At 31.7% G+C, this 17,210-nt stretch overlaps 1 protein-coding gene across 1 annotated transcript; it reads right to left on the reverse strand.

Annotated features, from left to right (window-relative positions):
- Positions 1-260: 260 nt before the first annotated feature.
- Positions 261-9,948, reverse strand: LOC100781565 (protein LNK2). Its single transcript, XM_003542784.5, has 7 exons — positions 9,589-9,948; positions 6,449-6,761; positions 6,112-6,214; positions 5,101-5,407; positions 2,938-3,642; positions 2,679-2,836; positions 261-1,039 (listed from the first exon to the last, which is right to left on the reverse strand). Exons 1-7 carry the CDS (start codon positions 9,610-9,612, stop codon positions 691-693), a joined length of 1,959 nt encoding a protein of 652 aa, XP_003542832.1. The 5' UTR covers positions 9,613-9,948; the 3' UTR covers positions 261-690.
- Positions 9,949-17,210: the final 7,262 nt, after the last annotated feature.

The raw sequence follows: 17,210 nt of genomic DNA on the forward strand, positions 1-17,210 counted from the left end.
CATTTTGCATGTTGTTCTCACGCATTTCAGCCTTTATCTATAAAAAAATTGAACTAAGTAAACAAAATCACAACCGTTTAAAAGCTTTAACACACAGGATTCAGTAAATTGGAAATGGAGCGGATCCGGACGCCATTATACAGTCATACCCTTGCATATGCAAAGATGTTTCTGGATTTGAATCCATGACCAACCGGTCAAACCAGAAACATACATAAACCTAATAAAAACCATAATTTGATATCAAGACTCAATCTCAATGACAGTCAACAGGTTTAGCTATTGATGTGGGGCAACTAAAACGAGTTACATAATACAGAAATCTAACACCAACTTTAAGCTTCATCCAAACCAGTTGGGTGAAGACTTGACTATTTGACATGAGTGGCATTACTACTACACAAATCTGACGTAGTCTTTGACATTAGGAGCATTTACTACTACACAAGTCTGAAGTAATTATTAACATAAGTCAGCACTGACCAAGTTGAGTAAGTTCATATGCTGAGATACATATATTGTCAAGATTTTGACAGACGAAACATAAATATTAATGATAACATGCACATGCGAAACAGCTGTTCAGGATTATATGATGATAGACTTTAACGGTTGCCTTGATTATGATCCAGACAGCTGACAATAACAGAGAACATTTGCATATCTCCAATTTCTGGGGAACCTTTTTCTTCATTGAGAGGCTTCAAGCACCTGATCTCCAGCATCAGCTAGATCATTGTTAGAAGCATTCTCTGAGGAGTCTCTGCAATGACTGTTTTTAAATTGGTCCTGAGGCTGGGCCTCAAGCACTTGGGGAGAAATTTGTTGATTACTTTTCATGTCCTCATCTGGCAAGCATCCCATAGGAAACTTCTCGAGGTTAGCTTCTTTGCTTTCATATTGTATCTTAGCAGAAATAGGTGACTCAAGCTTATCAGGATAATTCCCAGTTAAATCCAAAGGCCTATGAAAGAGCAAATGAGCTACAGTTCGATCGATGGGATTTGTCTTGGTTTCAACATCAGCAATCCTAGCATATCTGTGATACGATTCATACAGGTAAAAAAATATATATATATTAGCATCTCATAAGGCAAATCATGATATTCAATAACCAAAACGACAATTGATTAGTTGAGACAGTGTGGTCATCTTTAATATGGTTAACACTCAATCGGTATCATGTGTAACATCTTCATTAATTTTTCCATCATTTTGTAATGTTGATCCCAAATACTAAAACTTAGAAACCTGTGGTATGACAATGCATATACTCTTTCTTGCTCTTAAATGAAAACAATTTGATTCCAAAGTCAGTCTTTAAAGCCCAAGTGTAGAGTTAACCTCTTTCCTTAATTCCTCGATCAGAATTATATCATCCATAAAAAATATGCATTTAGGGATAATCTTTTGTGTGTCTCTAGTAAGTACATCCAAGACTACCTTAAACAAGTTTGAGCCCAAGGCTAAGCCTTGATATAAACCTATCCTTATAGAAAAGTTATTAGTCTCACTTCTAGGAGTTTTCACACTAGTAGTTACCCCATCATACATGTATTGTATAATCTGAATATAAGTCATGTGAACACCTTTTTTTTCCATAGTCTTCCACAAAACATCTCTTGACACTCAATGATATGTTTTTGCTAAGTCAATAAAAAGCATATGTAAGTCTCTTTTCCTACTTGTACCTTTCTATCAACCCCCGTAGAAGATAAATATCCTCCTTTGTAGACCATCATACATAAATGATAAATCAAAATTGATTCTCCACAATTCCAAGCTCTTCTCTTAATCTATGTTCTATCACTTTTTCCCATAATTTCATAGAATGGGAAATAAGTTATCCTTTTGTAGTTTACACCACTCTAATATCTTCTTTGTTTTTATATATAGGAACCACAGTGCTCCCCCTTCATTCATCTATCAGTTTTTTAGATCTTAAAATCTCATTAAATAGTTTACTGAGACAAATGATACCCTATTCTCATACACACTTCTAATAAGCATCAATAAGAATACCTCCAGGACCAACAACTTAGCCATTATCTATCAACTCAAATTTTGTGATAGATGACAGTAAACCCAATTTTGTTTGTCTTCTGGGATTTCTAATCCTTTCATATTATAGGTAAATCTTTGTCCATCATTGAAGAACTTATAAAAATAGTTCTCCCTCTCTAATAGTTCTAGATCTTACTAAAATTCCTCAAAAGCCATGGATTGTTACTCATTCACAGCTTTCCTTGTCATATTTCTCACCTTCCGATACATAGCCCAATATTCAACATTATTGCACCTGTGTAAGGCCTTAAAACACTACCTTTTGTTTCTCACTTTTTCTTGCAGTTTTATTCCACTACCAAAATTCCATATCTCTCAATTCAAAACCTTTTGATTCACCCGAGACTACATTATTAACCTTCCAAACTTTTTAGACATCCCATCCCAAAAGAGGTTAGTACTACTTTGTGATTTCCCATTATCTTCCTCCAACAACTTCTTCTTAAAGTTCAAATGTTTATTACCTTTGAATTGCCACCACTTAACATTCTGAGTTTTTCCACTAGAAATGAAGAAAAAATGATACTGAACTTATAACAAGTGCTTGACCAATGAATATAAAACAAACAAGTCATGAAATTAAAGTAGCTATGCATCTTAATAGTTTTCCAAACCTGTTTTGGCTACTTCTTTCTTCTCTTGCAGCAACTTTAAGTTCTTCTCTGCTACTGTTGTTTGTACTGCTTGTATCACTAGCATAATTCCTTTGCATAGCACTTTGAGCCAACCGGAACAAGCTATCTCTAATGCAGAGTCTTATGTTGACATCTAACTGTAGAAAAAGTTTGCCTCAGGATTGTAGGTATGTCTGAATTAGTATAGAAGGAGAAAATTGTACAACATAGTTTAAACCATTATAAAACTCAACCTCACCTTTGATATAACATCCTGAAGCATGTACAGTATGGTGTCTTCAACAAAAAGATCATCAATTGCCAGAGAGATTGTATTAGAATCATCTTGCTCAGTTGGTGGATCTAGAGTTGTTCTTAAATCTTCAATTTCAGGATCAGCCCCATCACAAAGTTGACTATGCATTTCTATGGCACATTTTTCATTCATTGATTTATTAGAGCTAGGAACTTGATGGCTGAATTCTTGCTGTTGCTTCTGAATAGCAAGCATTGCTTGCATTTGCTGCCGCCTCCTCAATTTTTCAATTTTTTCCTGGGGAGTCATTGTAAGAGGCTTAACTAAGTCCACAGACTTGCTCACAGGATTCATAACACCAAGAGATGCTTCATACCCAGAAAGCAGAGGCTGTCGCATAAGAACTCCTGACTGTGCTTGTGGTAGCGTTGACATAGAAGAATATGTATTTGTAAGGTTCTCATATGCAGAGGATGTCACATATGTATTTCTGATGTCCTGGTATAGTGTCTCAGGTCCTTGAAGCTGGTTCCGTTTCCCAAGAATTGAAGAGGGAGAAGACTGTATGACTGAAGACTGCTGATTCTGAAATTGTCCACATGTAGTTGATGAAGGAGACCAGCTACCATAAAACTCCTGCAATGCTTTTACCTCTTGTTTACCTTGTGATTTTTTCCGAGCTTTCAACTGATTATTTTGCCCAAAATCCTGAATAACAAGAACAATGAAGGGTTAAAAAGTTTGTTGACTTTGAGAAGGAAAAAGGCAACTTCCAGAGGCAGCACATAGTTATGCTAAGGATGAGTAAGAAAAATTTGAAAATTTTGATAAACAGCATACATTCCATAGGATAGGACGACACAACAGAAGTGTATTTCTATTGAAAGAACACGCAGAAAATAAACAACTCAAACCAAGAAACATGTAAAAATCATTTGTCATTTCTTCCTAAAAATGCCAACGAACTAATTTCAAATTTCCAAGTAATTTAGCAATCAAGGAACACGTAACCATAAATCTCTGACCTCAGAAAGCACAAAAGAGTGGACAATAAAGCCCCTTATGCATATGAAGCACAAACACACCAGCTGAAGACGTGTCGGGGCGTCCAACACATTTTGGACACCGACACGTGACTAACACATTTTTGCAGTGTCCAATTTTTTTTTTGGACTTCGACACGGCAGCGAAACGGCCTGAACACACGCTGGACACATCTTTTTGTAAAAAAAAAAAATTAAAAACCTACCTAAAGAATAAATTAATATTAGCAAGTTGTTTTTTGGATTTTTCTTTTCAATAATGCTTTCTCTTAGTATCTTTTTTTGTGACTCTTTATTAAAGAACTTAGCAAGTTGTTTTCTTAGATTCTTTTCGTAAAGAGATAAAGTTCTTGCATTGTGGCACATGATGACTCTTGTAGTGTAGTACCTTTTTTGTGAGGTTTGTATATATAAATCTTAATCATCAATTTAAATTTTTGTCATGTTGATGTGTCCCCATGTGTGTGTATGATGTGTCCCCCTATTCTACGTTTTAGACTTTAGCCATTAGCCATGTCCCAGTGTTTGTGTATGTGTCATGTCTGGGTCAAAGTCCGCTTCATAGCTTATGCTGCTTATACTTGAAACACCTCTAAAATGTTTCGAGTGTAAGCTTGAAACTAGAAATAGGATGTAGTAATCTCTAAGTTGTTACTAAAAAAAATTTCATTTGTAAAATTCCTTGTTTGGATTGTAAATTTAGCAAAAGGAATTTGCATTGTATAAGAAGCTGCAAAGGTGATGAAGGAAAGGTTACAAGTGACTAATTTGTCTAGCTAAGCTAGTGGCAACATTTCACTAGTCCAGGGTGCATATTATCAAAATTTTCAGAATTTTGGGTTTATTTGTTTGGGTCTTGGGACATCTTATCCCATTATTATAGCTTTCTCTTAGATTAGGATTAGGACAAGGATTCCTTGAAGATTAAGTTTGGGTTGTCTCACTTGCTGAACTTTACAGATTTAGGATCTTTAAGTATCCCATAAATGACATGTTATTTATCTTACGAATATCAGCTTATTATTGATATCAAAATATAGAAACTCTCAAGTATAGAGATTGCTTCTTGGCTCTTTGTTTCCATTTTACATCACTGGTCATTCTCCAATATGGCTTGACATACCTGTTGCTCCTTATCAGCTGGGGCAATTCTATCTCTATCATATCCTACATTGAATGTGTTTGCAGGAGCATTCGCAATATCATGAGATGAAGAATTGCCAATCTTCTTAAATCTAGGGGAAAATGATTGATCATTCTGTTGAACATATTCTGCTTTAATTTCCAAAGGCTCAGATCTGTTGCTTAAAGCACTTGTTGGGTTTGGAGCTTCCAAGAGTATGGGTACTGCACTGTTACTCACGTCTTTGGAAGACCACAGCTCATCAGAATTCTCAAGACTTACATGGCCAAATATAGGGTCATCATTGCTGCAAAATCATCACTTGTGAGAATATTCAGTCAGACATATACCATTGTAAACAATGGAAGCTCACAAAACTATGAGTACAAGGACAGAAATAGTTCAATAAATATTAAGTGTTAATCAGGAATGTTACTATGTTAGTACTTATGTTCAACGTTATTCATCATATGTGCAATATAACTAATCCCAGGAATTGTAAAATACTTATAAACAACATCAAAAGTTGGCAGCCTGAAGTCTAAGTTCCAAGTTTAATCAGTGAAGAACAGCAGATCTTCATAAATTTGACAACATAATATCGTCCTTTTTTTATCACACTCTAATACATTCTTTCTAACACGATTTATCATTGGTTGAAATTCATGTGGGACTTACTAAATATGTGGGTCCCAGTGCCTATTTAGTGGATCTTACTCCCTAGACACTTATTGCCACTACAACTGTGCATACATGCACACATGGCTCCATCTGAGTTTGACCGACACAAGTTTAAGGGCACTTACTTATACTCAGATTGATCCATGAGTAAGAAGTGGTGTAAATTTGTAACACAAATTTTCAAGAAGAGAATAAAAGGAAAAAGAGAAGTTTTATCCATTATAATTACTTGTCAAGTTCAGAAAATATATAGTTAGAGTCAACTCAAGTTAATAATTAACACAGAAAATGCATGTACCACATAAGAATATTACAAATAATATACTTTACCTGAAAATTCGATCAAGATCATCAAAGCTTCCTATGTTATCCCAGGCATAGTTGACAAAATCACCTTGCTTTTCTACATCCTTTTCAAGCTGGGTAGTCTCTTCTGTTACAGATATATATGAATATATATAATTAGAAATGATAAAATATAACTACATACGATACATGTTTATAGCTTTTCATATAATGATGGCAGAACATGAACCCAGAAGAAACCAGAAGGCATACATCTGTACACAAACAAACAAATACACTGACAGGCATGCTGTCTAGTCTACTAATAATTTCAATAAGTAATTTTACCACCTCTTTGCTGAAATAAATTTGCTAATTTCACCTAAATTTTTAGATACTTCTGCACCCAGGGAACCCTGATCAGTTTTAGCTGCATTGGATAAAGATAAGTCAGGCCATGACTTTGTGCCAGATTCTGAGGCAGAAGATCCCTCAATAATATCAAGTTTGGAACTGCTTCCTAGCTTTCCTTGATGAAAATCAGTTTTAGCCTCTATTCTCCTCTGCTCAATCAGTTTAGTAGCAGAAGCTTCCTGATTCCATTCTTTCTTGTCATTAAGATCTTCACTTGCCTCCGGATAAGGCACAATATGATCATCACTCTCACCCGCCTCACCCCATACTATGTTAGCGAGCTGAAAACAATCCATTGTAAAACATATAATTAATATTGATGAGGCAAAACCCAACAAGAAAAATAAACACTTCAGATGCTAGCAGTAGGGACATTTATAGACACGGGTAAATACTAATACTTTGCCATTTTACCTTTTGTGCCTGGCAGTTTATGGAAAACATGGACCCTCTTTTATCCTTTAAATTTTCTTTTAAAGAATTTCAAAAGATGATTGCCACTCATCTTCTCCCTCTACAACCCGCCAGATATTCTAACTCTGGCAAAACCTCTTCTATCCTTTTTTTTTCTCTCTATTCTTCTTCATTTGCTATTTTTTTCCTCACCATCTCTTCTTTATATCTTCTCTATATTTCTTGTTTTTTGTCTATTTTTTAATTCAGTTTTTCTCACCAACTTTTTTCTCTCCTCTTTTTTTTATCTTTCTTTCCTTCTTTTTTCTTTTTCACAATTTTTTTCTCCTTTTTTCTATTTTTATTTTTTGTTATTTTATTCAATTTTTGTCACCATCCCTTTTTTCTCCTTTTCTGTTTTTTTTTTTCTTGATTTGTCTTTTTTCCCCCTTCATCCTTTCCTTCTCACTTCTACGATATTTTTAGTTTTGTATTTTTTTATCTTTTTCAGTGTTGTGTTGAGATTTTATGCTAATGTTATGATGAGACTTTGATAAAACTTCTAAGAGTATATTTCTAATTTTGTAATTTTTTATATGTTGTTAGTTTTTATTATGTATATTTAGCAGATTCTTTTTATATTTTCATATAGATTATACTTATTTTTAATTCATCCACTATGCTTCCACTATTTGCTTGCAACACCATTTGCAAGAGTAAACAACAAAATTTTGGCTTTCCAACATGGACCGTAATCCACAATTGATAACATTGCTAACACACATCAACCAAATAACAAACTACTTAATCCTATAACACTTTTCAATATATTTTATTACACCTTGATTAAAACAAACCTCCTATCTTCGATACTTCTCCCCATCTTAGCACCCAAAATTTTATTTTCTTCTTTCTCTCGAGGCATCAATTACAATGTGAATTTATTAAAAGTGTCACTCCATGCATCAAATATTCCTTTGCCCCTCATAACAAAATAAAGTATAATTTCTGCCTTATCAAAGTAGAATGGAAAGGGAATATGCAGTCACAAATTGGACTGTAGTACCCATGATCATCACAAGTAATGAACAATAAACACAAAAAAGGAGAGAACAAAATATTGCAGATCATGGAAATCACATGTAGGAACTAATACTTAAAACTATAAATTCTTATTGTTTTACCCCAATCCATGTGTGACATCAATTCCTTTCATTTATGTGCACTATGACAAGTGTAGTAAATATTTAAATCCAGTCAATAGACAATATGGGAAAACTCAATCAACCCTAACTCCAAGATTGCAATCATCAGTGCAACAAAAAAGATTCTAACAATGTGTACACCAGAAGGTTTTCATATCTAACTTTTTCAGTCCTCACCCCCCCCCCCCCCCCCCCAACTACTTTGTGAATAGGAACCAATAATATACCATAGGAAGAAACCATAACATCTTCACATCTCCCTTGCTACAATATAATTGATCCACTCTTTTCCCATGCCTCCTTATTGTGTGGAATCACAAAAAATCATGAATCCAAGTGCAGCCACCAGCTTTCCCAAAATGTATCAACAAAAATAGCGTTGATTTTTCTTATTATCATTTCTAGGCACTACAAAATACAAATCTTGACCACCTTCCACCTCCATTACTCCTCATTAATTCCAAACTTCATTTAAAGGTATCTGGCAGTGACTATACTCTTACCTATTGTTTAGTTGGGGGAAATGGAAGGGAGGGGAGGGATTTTTATAATGTTTTGTTGTTTGGTTCAATCTTCAGGAGGGGCGGGAATGGAGTGGAGAAAAATTGCTCCATGTCCAATTTTTTCTCCCCTCCAATATTAGTGGTTTTAGAGGGGAGGGGAGATTAAAACATTATAGTTGCATTGACTAAAACATCTACACATATATTTTGAAATTTAAAATTGCAAGAATATAAAACTAAATTAATTTTTAATATCCCTTCCCTCCCTTTTGAACCAAAACAAAAAAGGCTAATTCCCCTTCCCACTTCTCTTAAATAAACAGAATGTCTAACTCACAATCCAACCATAACGCAATTCCCAACTTCCCTTTGCATGTTCTCTCAATGAAATATTTTGAGATTGGAATATCATTTTTCCAAAACACTGCTTACTGGATCAAGTCCACAGTCCATTCCTCATCCCCTCATCTACTTTAGACCATCAACCAAATTTCCCCTTTATCACATAAACTATCCTTATCCTCCTCTCCTAAAGATGTTATTCACAAAGAATTCTCTGAACATCTAAATAACTAAAGAAGGCAGCAAAGTGTTTTTCTCTTTCATTCTACCTCAGATTTGAACCTCTAAGACACAACACAACAAATGAGACCAACCCTTCGTCAAAGCTCCCAAAAATATTTAATTTTCACAGCGAAAGGATAAACAGGAAGCAACACAAGGCAACATCTTCATCATAATTTCAATTTCTTATAATCATTTCATAGTCAATTCTCAAACCACCAAAAATACACCCTCGAGAAATTTAAAATATATATATATATATATATATATATATATATATATATATATATATATATATCCAATCAAAGTAATCTAGGCACGTTTAGTAAAAAAAACATATACATCTAACAAACCAAAAAATAAATAAATATATACCAAGTTTACTACAATTACAAACAAACTACGATCTAAAAATGGGGGAAAAAGGGACAAAATTGACTAACCTCTTCGTCGTTCCAATCAAACATTTCTTACATGCGAGACAGAGAAATTGAAAAATGGAAACGCGGAATCAAACACCAGAGAATGTATTACTCCACTCATCGCCGAGAAGCCCTCAGAAGATTTTCGGAGAGAGAATCAGCACAACAACAATAACGTAACCATGAAACGACGTCGTTGCGGGGGACGACGCGCTACGCGAAGAGAAGAAGATAGAGAGATTAGTTAGTTTGGAAGAGAGGGTTGGCGTGTTTTGGTAAAACGGCGACGGAGCGAGAGAGAGAGAGCGAGTGGAGTAGTGGAACGCGCGGTTGACACGTGTGAGCGTGCGTATCTAAAGTAGTGGCTCTCGTAGACTCTATCAAATGCTCAATCCTCATTCGTTACTTTCTTTGAGTTCGCGTGTGTGGGACCCATCCACTCTTGGCTCAGGTAGCGTCGGAGGTCACTTTCCTGGGGCCCACAGGTTCGTGTTTATCAACTCGCTCATGCTATTATTCTATGGTTTAGAGTTGATGGCCTATGCTTTTATTATTTTATGCTCAAAACAAAATACAAAATTGAATATGAGTTTCATTTTTATTTAGGTTTAATGCATGCATTATTCGGTTAATTAAATACTACATTAAGTCTCAGAAGTTTGAGACTTTGATATAGTATGTGTAAGAAGAATTTTGTTGCTCCGATTGATTTTATTCCATTTGAGAAAAATTACTTTCAATAATATATATATATATATATAATCTATACCGAAAACAATATTAAGTTGTCAAAAGGTAAAAACTTTTAAATTAAGTCTCAATTTAAAAAAAAAACTAACTTAATTTTTATAACTTGTAAAACTGAGTCCCTAACATTTGTCAAATCGCCACAAATGTTTTAAGATAAAATAAAATAAAAAAAATCCTTAAGTCTCTTTTTTCTCTCTCCTCCACGTCTCCCTGCCCTCATCTCTCACTCCTCACTCTCTTAATAATCTTCCACTTCAACATAAAATCAAAAATTATCATGTGCAACCTCACATTATTGTTGTTGTTATTCCCTAATTTAAAATCAACATCAACCTTTATTTCCTTTTGTAATATATAATGACAATATGAATTCTATAATTAAGATAATTAATAATTAATATTAAAAGAATATTATGATAAATTTTATATTTTTTTTACCTACACCGTCCATTATCCACCAAATAATACACAACGTAATATGTTGTCTAATAACTTCAATGTTTGTTATGTGAATTTTTTACCCAAATAATATATTAAAAAATTATTTATATAGGTAATAAAAAAAATACTATTTAAGATGATAAATCGATTCTCCCAAGTTAATTTTTCACTTTCTGTTTTTTCTTTTTCATTTTGATAGTTAAGAAATTAGTTCTCTTGGAGACCCATTTTTAAACGTGATTTTTTTTATTTTAAAAACATATTTAAGAAATCAGTCTTTTCTTATCTGATATTTTTTAAAACATTTAAAAAAAATTTAATTGTTTTAAATTTGTTTTTTATTAATTTATATATATATATATATATATATATATATATATATATATTAATTTTTATATAAAATATAAATTTTTAATTTTCAGATGTTATTGTTAATTTTATATTAAATTTATTTTGTTTAAATTTTTTTATAAATCTTTCTATGATGTTGTCAATTCCACACAACATGACACATAGATTCATTTTAAATTAATTTATTTTAAAGAAAACACTTATAATCTATTTTTATCAAATAGTATTTAAAAAATAATAATTAATCCTTAAATGAAATATTTAAAATAAGTGACATAATTTAAAAGTAAACATACATAAAAAAAATGAAACCAAGTTTTATTTAGATCGAAGAAGATAAAAAAAAAAAAAAAAAGCTTATATAAACAACTCGGGGACTTACATGGTTAACGTGCATAAAAAAGTTAGAACAATTAGTTTGTGAAAATGACTACACAGATTCATCAGGCATCAGCGTAATGCTTTCATCAGCAATTCTTGATTTGTGCAGCAAAATAAGGATTTCATCAAGAAAACGCTTAAAAGTTGCATTCAACTCGATTAGACCATTGGTACTAAATTCTGAATAGACGAAAAATATTTTTCCCACATCATCGTCACATTTGAGCTCCATACAAACATATTTAACACAACCATCACCTACATAAATTAGTTGACAATAAAAAAGATCAAGTAAAATTTTACAACCTCCGTTAGCATAAAAAATTTATTTTCCTTAAGGCATAAAACAATCACTTATTATGATGTCTTTAAGACCACTAAGGCATTCAAACATTATCCTTTCATATAATGCAATCATGTCACCATGACAATACACAAGAGTGGTTATACTCTTTATGTTTTAAGCAATATGGTGAATATTAAACAAATGTGTTGAATTGCATTTAACCCCTACTACTATTTAAATTAGGTGATCAATTGTTCTACCGTGACTCATATCAACGATTGAGATCACACTGACAATATAAATGGTTTATATTGTATCTTAATTTATTACGATTGATTTGCGTAATTTGAAAAAAGCAGTGTTCACTCAAATCATCTCGTAAAAAGCATCATTTAGCCACATCATCTTGAAAAAAGCAATGTAAGGTCAAATCATCTAGAAAAAACAATGTGAGTTCAAATCATCTTGAAAAAAGCAATGTTCAGTCAATTCGTCTCAGAAAAATATGATGCTTAATCAATGAATGCAATGTTCAGTGTTCAATCAATTAACACGGGCAAACTGACATTTATGGAACACAACAATTTAACACATTTGTGTCTTTCTTTCCAAATTATGATCCATTGTTGATGTTCTTCTGCCCAATTTGTGTCATTGTGTTCTCTCATATCAATTCAAAGGAGTTTATCAACATTATGCAATGGATTTGGCATGTCTTGACAAAATTCAAATTGGAGCAAGACCTTGTTAGTTTGTTGTCATACTACCATTGTGAAATAAATTAAAGCGACATAGGCACTCCATATTTTGAAATCCTTGTATGCATATTTTTGCAAAATGACTCAAACCTTCTGTAAGGCATCCAATGGATCTGAAAAAATAATTGCGCTAATAATTTATAAAACAATGTAATTGGTGTTTGAATTAATAAAACAAAAATAAATTGTTCAACCTCCTTATTATGCATGTTATCGAATCTTGATTTGTAACCTATAACATCATTGCATAGGACTCCAAAAAATCATAGTCCTTTGTCACTTCATCTAGTGAAATTTAATATGTTAGTGTCTAATACTTTACCAAAAATGGTATTTGTTTGAGTGAGAAATTTTAGTTGCTAGTAGATATAACGGTTGACACTTAACCGTTGGTTGAATGAATGACATGCGATACCATGCCCAAGACTACAACAACACAATACATCCTCCCATTTTTTGGATGATGGATAAATTGTCCTACTCATTTCTTTGTACAAATATGTTAAATATGCCAAACTCTAGTTATACTATCCAGCTCTTTCAAAATTTGATAACAAAGGTAGATACATCAGGTGAATCTCTATTTCCTTACTTGTCTGGCATCAAGACATCAATCAGAAACACTTTTACTTTACGCCAGTGCATTAGAGATACTTTTGTTTTATGCTAGTGTGTTAGAGAATCCAATGTTTTACGTTATTGCGTTAAAGACACTTGTTTTACGTTAAGAAATCCAAAGCTTCAAACCCTAACCCTAGGTCGTAAACCCTGATCCTTATATCTAGAAGTCATATTCACATTCATTTAACACATTCACACGACACTTTCTCTCTCTATTACTTTCTTTCAATTTTGCAAACACAATACATAATATGTCTTCCTCATCCATTAATTGATTAATACACTACAATGGTCAAATAATTAAAATAGATGAAGGGGATATATTTCAAGGCTCTTGCCTGACATTTTTTCAAACAAAGCAAGACATCACACTTAAAGCCTTGAAAAAGAAAAATTCACCAAGGAATTTGACTTCAACCACTAAACCAAGTTATATAACCATGAAGAGCATAATCATTGTTTTAAGGTTGTGATGGTAGCTAGTTGTTGCAGCAATGAGGCTACATGAACGATGACGCAACTTCACTTCTCGATTGCAATTTTTATTTTTATTTGTTTTGGAAGGTAGATCTTCATTTGAACATTATGTGGCTTATGTTTATGTGATTTTAACTTCTTTTTTTTTTTATAGAAGAATATTAATGGCTAGGAGTGTTTTAGATATTTAGAGCAATAATTATGTAAGTTAGTTTGAGTGACCATACAGTCAATTTGATTTTTTTATTTGTATTGATTTTACGTTCTCTTTTATAAATTAAAATTATTATAGTGACGATTAAAAATCATGATTATATTAAAATTAATTATTTTAAAATTAATAAAAAATATTAAAGTGACAGTTATTACTCATTATTTTAATTAAGAGCATGACTCTTGAACAAACGAAAGGAATATATTGACTCGCATGATAAAATGTCAAAACAAAATTTTAAAAAGATAAAATAAAAATGACTTACCAAAAAAAATATGGAGGTGAGTTCAAGCTTAGGATTCACATTGGTCTGGAAATTCCTAAGTAGCATTCTGCTTTTGTGCAAACCAACTTGTGAAATTGATTGTGTTTGGTAAAGATGAATCAAAGTAAGAGGAATCAAAATAGATGAAAGAGAGTGGAAGTGAGGTCGTTTGATATAGATGAAAGAGAGTTGAAAAAAGATTAAATATTTGAAATAAAGTAGTTAGGTAGATAATAAAAGAAAGAAATCTAAAATTAAACATTTATGAAATCTCAATTTTACTCCTAATTAACCTTGAGAAAAAAATTGCTCGACGGAAAGCTTTTTCTTAAAAATAAAATAAAATTAAAAGGCATATAACGGATCATGTCAAGACATATATAATCGCTTATATCCCACAGTTAAGTGTTTTTTTTTAAAAAAAAAATTGAATGAAAATAATCAATTATGTTATCACCATAGATCAATGCTTATGATTTTTATTTTTTAAAAAAAGCTTTTTAACATTGCACTAGAGTCACAAGTTGGTTAAAAAAATTAGAATTATTGAAGGACAGTACGTGAACATTACACATTCACATAACTTCTATTCGTTGCACTCTCTTTCACCTCATTTTTTAGGTTAAAGTTTTTCAAGTGGGCTCCACGTGTTTTCATCCCCGTTCAATTGTATTTCAGTTGTTCCAAACAGGCATGTGTTTCCTCTTTCAACTCATTTGACCGTCATCACACTTTCAGCTCATAACTGCTTTCACCCATTTTGAACCGTTTTAGTAGGAAAAAATAAATAGAAAAACGGTTAGGTTATGAAATGGTGTGTTTGTAAATTAACTTTTAGGTGTTTGCTCCAATTTGGGATTCCCATTTGTTGTAACCATTGGCTTGGAAATTTTGTTCTCATTATTGATGTGTACTTTAATATCTCTAAAGATTTTATCTTTAACTGAGATGAAGGATCTAATATAATTTATATAACCAACTTCAACTTCATCTATTGGTAAGATTTTTGTTGTCATTGTATTGATTTTACTTTGTGGTGTTTTCGATTCTATTGAAAAATATTTTCTCTAGTCATTGTGTGTATATTTTGTTAACATCATGACTATTTTTTCTTCCTTTAGAAGAATGCATGCTCTTGATTGACAATATGTGAATTAATTGTCTCCATAGTTTTCGGATGTCAGAGTTATTAATTTGATTGATATTGAAATGATGTGACATATATTTGTTATATCTTGTCATAGTGTGTAGAATTTGTCAGCATTGTGATCTATGACTATCCTTCCTTCCTTCCTTTAGAAGAAAACACTTTCTTGTTTGACAACATATGAATTAAAGATATATGCTTGTAATTCTTCAAATGTTAAGAGTTATTAATCTAATAGATACTAAAATGTTGTAGATTTTTTTTTTTTGTAATCTTGTCATACTGAGTGTAGATTTTTTTGTTAACAGTATGGCTATCCTTCCTTTATAAGAATACATATCAAATTTGTTGGTAGTCTTGCTGAGTTAGAATTTCTCATCCGTTTGACTTGAAATGTCACATGCATATATTTGTATCCTCTGTCAATGTATTCATCATTTTGATAATGTTTTTGAAGTATTGATATGATGCAACAATTAGTTGCTTTCATTCTTTTTTATACTCGTGGACCTGTCTGCAGCTTGCCAACACTGAAGAGTACATTGAGGGACAATTTACTGGAAATTTGGGAGAGATTTTGAACAGGTAACTTCTATCTTAATTATTCTAATTTGCTAGTGGCTTTCATGTTTTGGTAGCACATGTGTTTTTCAACTATGTTCTGCGAATTATTTCAAATATTGAAAACTGGATTTTGTTTCTCTGATGGAAGTTCTATTTTTACTCTTGCCTCTACACCATACTTTGTTAGCGGATTGCTAGAAGAGTTAGGCATTGTATGTTTAATGTTTTCTAAATATTTTTCTCCCTTCAGCTCATCTGAAAGTGTTCATCCCTTGATAACATTTTAGTTTCTAAGAATTTGTGCCCTCGACACTTAAATAAAATAGAAGAGAATAAGAAAATATCTCATTTTTCAGTTTTATGGTTTTACAAAATACTTGTTTTGGAAATAGTTTTTATAACTTAAATAGATGTATACATATGGAATTGCTTTTAAAAAAAACATTTTAAAACAAAAACGTGAGAAGGGAATCAATCATACCCTTAGTCTTGGCTTTTGAATCATGTTAATATTAGTTAAAATAAACAAATTGATGACAGCTTACATTATATTGTTGATATTTCTCAAAACTTTTATTTTTATTATTTCCCTTGGTACTGCAATTATATGATTAGATATTTCTTAGTGATATAAGAGACCCGACCATCGAAAAGTGCAATAACATTTCTTCAGACTAAAAAACAGAAGAAGAAGAAAAGGCAACATCAGTTTGGCCAAGATATATTAATGCTAACGTACAGTAAGCAATTGACTCAATGTTTATATGGAAAAAGATGAAATAAAATGAAAAATAAAAAATGTTTTAATAGAAATTAAAGTTATGATCCTTCATTTATAGATAAGGTAATAAATGACTAACATATTTACTTTGTTCAGTTAATTATATTAATATTATTTTTTTATGTATTATTAGTAAAAAATTATTAACTTTTTTTCCTCAAATTATCAAAACTTATAATTAAAATATATTTAATATATAACTCTTTTTAATGTAATAAATGTTTGACTTTAAATGATCAACCGACAGAAGATTAAAATTACTTATTTTTTAAAATAGGAGGATACTAAATGTCTTGATTTAAAAATATGGGAATCAAAATCCTAAAATTAAAATTATAGAAAAATCAAAATTATAATTTTGCCAATTTTTTTTTAACACTGGAAATTAAGACACCCATCAAGCATTTAATTATTCAATTTTAAAAGAATTTTCCTATTTAGAATATAGAATAAAATCAAAATATTATCCTCTATCATATTTAGTAAAAAGGATTTTTATATTTTTTGTATCTTTATTATTTTGGAACATATATTGGAAAGACACGAGTCACATTTTGATTAGTATTTTTTATAAATTTCTATAAAACAAAATATTATCTAACTGTAG

Source organism: Glycine max, chromosome 13, assembly GCF_000004515.6.
Source record: "Glycine max cultivar Williams 82 chromosome 13, Glycine_max_v4.0, whole genome shotgun sequence".
Classification (NCBI taxonomy): Eukaryota; Viridiplantae; Streptophyta; class Magnoliopsida; order Fabales; family Fabaceae; genus Glycine; species Glycine max.